This window comes from Poecilia latipinna, unplaced genomic scaffold (genome assembly GCF_001443285.1).
Source record: "Poecilia latipinna isolate Pla-1442-1.1 unplaced genomic scaffold, P_latipinna-1.0 Scaffold2026, whole genome shotgun sequence".
In the NCBI taxonomy this organism is placed as follows: domain Eukaryota; kingdom Metazoa; phylum Chordata; class Actinopteri; order Cyprinodontiformes; family Poeciliidae; genus Poecilia; species Poecilia latipinna.
In genome coordinates, this window is record NW_015114642.1 from 68,426 (window position 1) to 73,249 (window position 4,824).

A 4,824-nucleotide genomic window follows, 5' to 3' on the forward strand; every position below is an offset into this window, starting at 1 on the left:
AAAACAAATTTTTTTTTTAAAATAAAAAAAAAAAAGAAGTTTTTTTCCTTGAAAAAAAAAAAAAAAAAAAAAAAAAAAAAGTGCTATTTTTGAACTCAATAGTTTGGAAAACTATACCATAAAATCCCAATAAAATATTCAAAAGTTTGTGGTTGTATTCTCACAAATTTAAAAACGTTTAAGTCATATGAACAATTTTTGAAGTAATCTGTAAGAAGCAGAAACTAAAATTATAAATGACTGCAGCAAGTGTTCAACATGAACCTATCAAAGTCCAGGCTACTAAGAGCAGACGGACGCCAACAAACCAGTCTGTGGAGGAGAGAAACACCAACCAACCCGCAATTTTAGCCTTACAAAACAGGCTGTGGGGCTCTCAGGAGGCAGGACTGACGAGAGTAGAAGGACAATGGTCTGAAAAGAAGATGTGTCAAAGGAGATCGGTGCAACTCTATCTGCTCCATCTCAGATGTTCAACAGACCGAGAGTGAGGAGGCGGAGATATGAATGTGTCGGCTGTCTTATCAGACAGCGACAGAAACCGAGGCTCAGCATTATGATCAGGGCCACTTAACCTCTTTCTATGTGCAGTGTCCTAACCTCAGGCTTAGCATCAATAAGTAAACGACTGCTCTTCTTTTCTTTCTCTGTGCATGGTCAGTAATTATACCCAACAATTGGTGGTGGGGTGGAGGAAAAACTGACATTAGATCCCATGGAAACTGTTCTCTGTAGGAGTGCAAGGCAACGCTTAACGTCATTTCACTTTCACCGAAGCCTCAACTTACGCCGGCGGTGACAAAATCACTTCAACACGACTTTCTGCTCTTCCTCACTTACCTGACTGTTTAGAATCAAACTCTCAAGCGAGGGAACAGAACCGAACTGAGAGGAAATCTTTTGCAATCCTAATTGGCCAAACGCAGAACAGAAAAGCAATAAAATAACACTGGATTTTTAAAATAAATTAGGTTAAAAAGAATTTGTTTCGTATTTCAGCTTAACTGTCCATGAAATATGATCAGGTTTAAAAAGAAAAAAAAAAAGTGAAAAATAACCTCACTGTGGCTAATGTGGTGTTTAAATTGGCTACTAATGTAACAAAGTCAACATATGGGGGCCAAAACATGTAAATAATACCTGTCAGAAAGCTTAAAACAGCTAAAGATGTATCAGACAAGGTCAACATAAAAACCAGCATATCAGAGAATAATAAGAAGGTTAGTTAAAACTCTAACGCTCCCTGTTAAAAAGACAACTACAGCAGAAAGAGCTCTCCCTTAAAAATCATTAACACTTATGGATAATAAGACAGTATTAGAACAGGATGTCACATTATTATTGGTAGCATTATTTGGCATAAAGAACAGATTTAATTTGAAAGGATGTGTCTTATTAAATATTACTGAAGTTAATATAAATATTAAATTGACTGAGTTGTGTCAAGATGAGTTGCAGGATGAACAGGAATCCTGCCACTGCAACACACAGATATTAGATAAAGACAGAGGTGAAATGAATCAACACTCATACTTATTTTAACATTAACAAATTTTTATTCAAATCTCATACATAAAACTTAAGTTTTTTTTTTGTTTGTTTGTTTGTTTGTTTTAAATTCAGCTAAACAAATATTAATATACTGTATACTTTATAAAAGGAGACATTTCAAACATTTTTTTTTAAATAGTAATACTTCTTATTTACAATTTAAAACATGAAATAATAACTGTAACAATGCCATTTCAATTATAAAAAATGTTACAAAACATCTTTTTTTTTGTTGTCGTTTGATTTTCTTGTTTCCGTTTGAAAATTGGCACGGCGATATCCGCTTAGAACGTCTCAAGGATACAAAGTAGCAATGTGGAGCTGCTCTACATTCAGAAAGTAGCTGGAGGCCTATTGCGTAATACCTCGGATTCTTAGGACCTGCGTTCAAATCCGCTTTTATTTTTCACATTAGTCTTCTTTAGATAGTTTGAAATACATTGGGATTCCGTAGGTAAACAAAAATGTAAAAAAAAAAAAAAAAATCGTGCACCAAAAAGCCACCTCCATCTCAGTACGGTCACCGTGTTCTAAAGGGCAGAGGGGCATTGGGAGAGAAGGCGCATGTGTGTGTGTGTGTGTGTGTGTGTGTGAACAAATACATTGTACGTCTGTCAGTTTATATTAAATCAGCCTGGCAGGGCAGGACAATCTGTACCAAACCAACACAAACAGTAGCTAACAGTCCAGGAGCCTGGCCTCTCTTTTGTAGACAGTCTAAACTCAACAATGACTACCACAATCACGGTCTACACACTTCTTCTTCTCTTTTCTTGTCTTTTCTCTAAACAAAAAAAAAACAAAACAAAAAAAATCTGCCACTAATCTGCCGCTCCAAGCAGCAGCAAAAACAAGATCACAATCAAAAACAATCAAATGAGCAACGCTGAGGCTCAAACTGGCACAAGGGATTTCCGACTGTTCAGTAGGTGCTGTGTCGCTCCGTGCCTGGTTGTCTTGTGTGAGGAATCTAGACAAGGGCAAGAAAAGAAAGCTGGAGTTGGCACAGGAAAAATCTGCGTTTTGACGCTTTAGCGCTTTGACTGATTCCACGGGTAGTTCAGTAAGCATGAAGCGAGGCGGCTTATGAGCGGTGACATGGCATAGCGGTTTTTAGGAGGAGTGGACAGAGAGGAGGAGGCACTGAAGACAATTTGTCAAGCTACAAAAGTTGGGAGGAGAAAAAAAAGGCAGATAAAGCTGCAGTTTAAACAAAAAAAAAAAAAAAGTCGATGGAGTCCATGAAAATGCAGAATGTTTGATAAAAAATAAATAAAAATAATGCAAATTAAAAGATGCAGTGCAAATGCAATCCAAATAAAGAAGCGAAACCTATTCAGAAGAGGCACAAGATGGTAACAGAGTCAGTGGAGCTACGTCTCATTGTGATGTGAGACCTGTTCGTTCATGATGCCCGACAACTCAGTGAGCATGTCCCGGTAGTGAGCCCTCATCTCCTCCTGGTACTCCAGCTGGTCCTCCTTGATGAGGCGCTCGTTCACGTCCAAAGCCTGACCGCAGGCTTCTGCGAACTGCCTGCAGAGGACAAATTAAGGAGTAGCTCACTTGTGGGCATGTCAGTAAATGATCGTTTTAAACTGAGCATGGATGGTAGCATGTTATTTAGTTGTAAAACTATCTAATTTTAGCATTTTATCCCTGTTGTGACTACAGTTTGGATAATGAAAAATAGACATGCTAATACTAGAATGTTTGTTAAAGTTAGTGTTTCATAATAGGTTGTGATTTTGTGCTTGTTATGATTAGTAATTCCAGATCCCAAATAGTCGATTAAGACCAAGGCTTTAGTTTTCAAAATTCTAAACTTTTCTAGAGTCAGGTTCTGTCTACATTAACACCAAATACTTTACTTTAGCATTGCTATTGATAGCAACATGCTAATGCTAGTATGACAGCTGATCCTAGTATTTTCTTTCCATTCTTTTTTCTTTTTTAGATTTTCTTTACCCTTTGTTGACAATCACCGGACAGGAAATGGGCAGAAATGCAACAAAGTTATCAGGATCGATAATCGGCTTCCCAGGTCGGCTGCATTCAGGGCCTTGGCGTATGCAGCACTCTACCTCTATGCTACACAGAGTTCCTGTTGCTAGCATGATTTGCTTATAACAAACTTTGGTTTCAGATTTTTTATTATCTATAAAAGGACATTTCCCAAAAGAGTTAACCATTTCCATGAAAAATGTGCTCTGCTAGACTCCTGTTTTCACTATAGGGGAAGTAGAGAACAGGAAAATCCTACCTGAAAATCTCTTTTAGGAGTTTGACCTGGTTGTCGGGATATTTCTTTGCATTCTTCTCCTCCAAAAATGCTCTGGCATAAGCCATAGGTCCTGCATTCACCTAGGAAGGACCAATCAGCAGCTATAAAACCAAATAGTGGCGTATTTGTATCTTTTTTTTTTCTTCTCTGGAGCAGCGCTTACTTTGACGCTAACGCTGCCTTGAAGTTTTAGCTGGAGCCTGATCATGTCCACCTCTTCCATGTTGCAGAGCTGGTTGAGCTCGGAAACTTTACGCGACATCTCGTCGATGGCAACTTCGATTGGGTTCATCTCCGTGCTTTGCTGCTCCACCACCTGGATGCGCTTCTTTAGGTAGGGGAAGCTGGAACTTGCTGCAAAAATGTAAAAGTGTCACACCAAACATTAGCCAAATTCACCAAAAGACTCAAGTATTTTGTGTAACTTCTCATTTGCAAAACTAGAAAAGACGTTTGGGGAGAAAAAAAAAAATAAACAAATGAAACAAGATGTAATAGAAGAAAAAAAAAGGATCTTAGGTTTAACAAACTTAGAAGTTTTACTAAGACATCAGGCATAGTAGCTTTTCATTCAATGCACACTATTGGAATTGCTGAAGATTGCTGAGCATAAAGCAGCCATCAAGCATAAAAACAGAAAATAGGCAAACGGAAACAGATACTAACTGGTCAGTATGGTGCGTCTCTTGCATTGCTCCTCCACATCTCCGTGCTTCTTCCCCGACAGGGTGAAGGGAGTCTCGAACACAAAGCGGTTGATGTTGTGGTGTCTCTCAAAGTCTGTTCTTTTGTCTTGTTGCTCTTTCTCATCAAAGTAGGGCACTACATATGTCACCTGAATGTAGGCGTACTTGGATTCCAGGTCTTTGGGATTTACCTGTATTGAATGAAAGTTAGGCACAAATTGTGAAACTATGGGGGGGGGGGGGAAAAAAAAAAAAAAATTGTTCTCAATTTTTGGTAAAATTTTTTAAATATAAAAATAAGAA

The 4,824-nt window shown here is 38.1% G+C and overlaps 1 protein-coding gene and 1 long non-coding RNA gene across 10 annotated transcripts in view; one reads left to right on the plus strand and one right to left on the minus strand.

The window, feature by feature from the left end:
- Positions 1–1,699: 1,699 nt before the first annotated feature.
- The window catches only part of dock10 (dedicator of cytokinesis 10), a 45,653-nt gene continuing 42,528 nt past the window's right edge, over positions 1,700–4,824 (minus strand). For 8 of the 9 annotated variants that reach the window (XM_015016483.1, XM_015016478.1, XM_015016482.1 and 5 more), the window contains 5 exons: positions 4,502–4,712; positions 3,999–4,189; positions 3,815–3,915; positions 2,949–3,087; positions 1,700–2,521 (listed from right to left, as the gene is read on the minus strand). In XM_015016483.1, the coding sequence (XP_014871969.1) occupies positions 2,474–2,521; positions 2,949–3,087; positions 3,815–3,915; positions 3,999–4,189; positions 4,502–4,712 (690 nt within the window). In that variant the 3' untranslated portion in view covers positions 1,700–2,473. Of the gene's footprint in view, positions 2,522–2,883; positions 3,088–3,814; positions 3,916–3,998; positions 4,190–4,501; positions 4,713–4,824 lie in introns of all 9 variants that reach the window. The other variant, XM_015016480.1, reaches the window with a different exon arrangement.
- The window catches only part of LOC106935806 (uncharacterized), a 19,582-nt gene continuing 17,776 nt past the window's right edge, over positions 3,019–4,824 (plus strand). The window contains exon 1 of the long non-coding RNA XR_001421975.1: positions 3,019–3,108. This is a non-coding gene — a long non-coding RNA (uncharacterized LOC106935806). The remainder of the gene's footprint in view (positions 3,109–4,824) is intronic.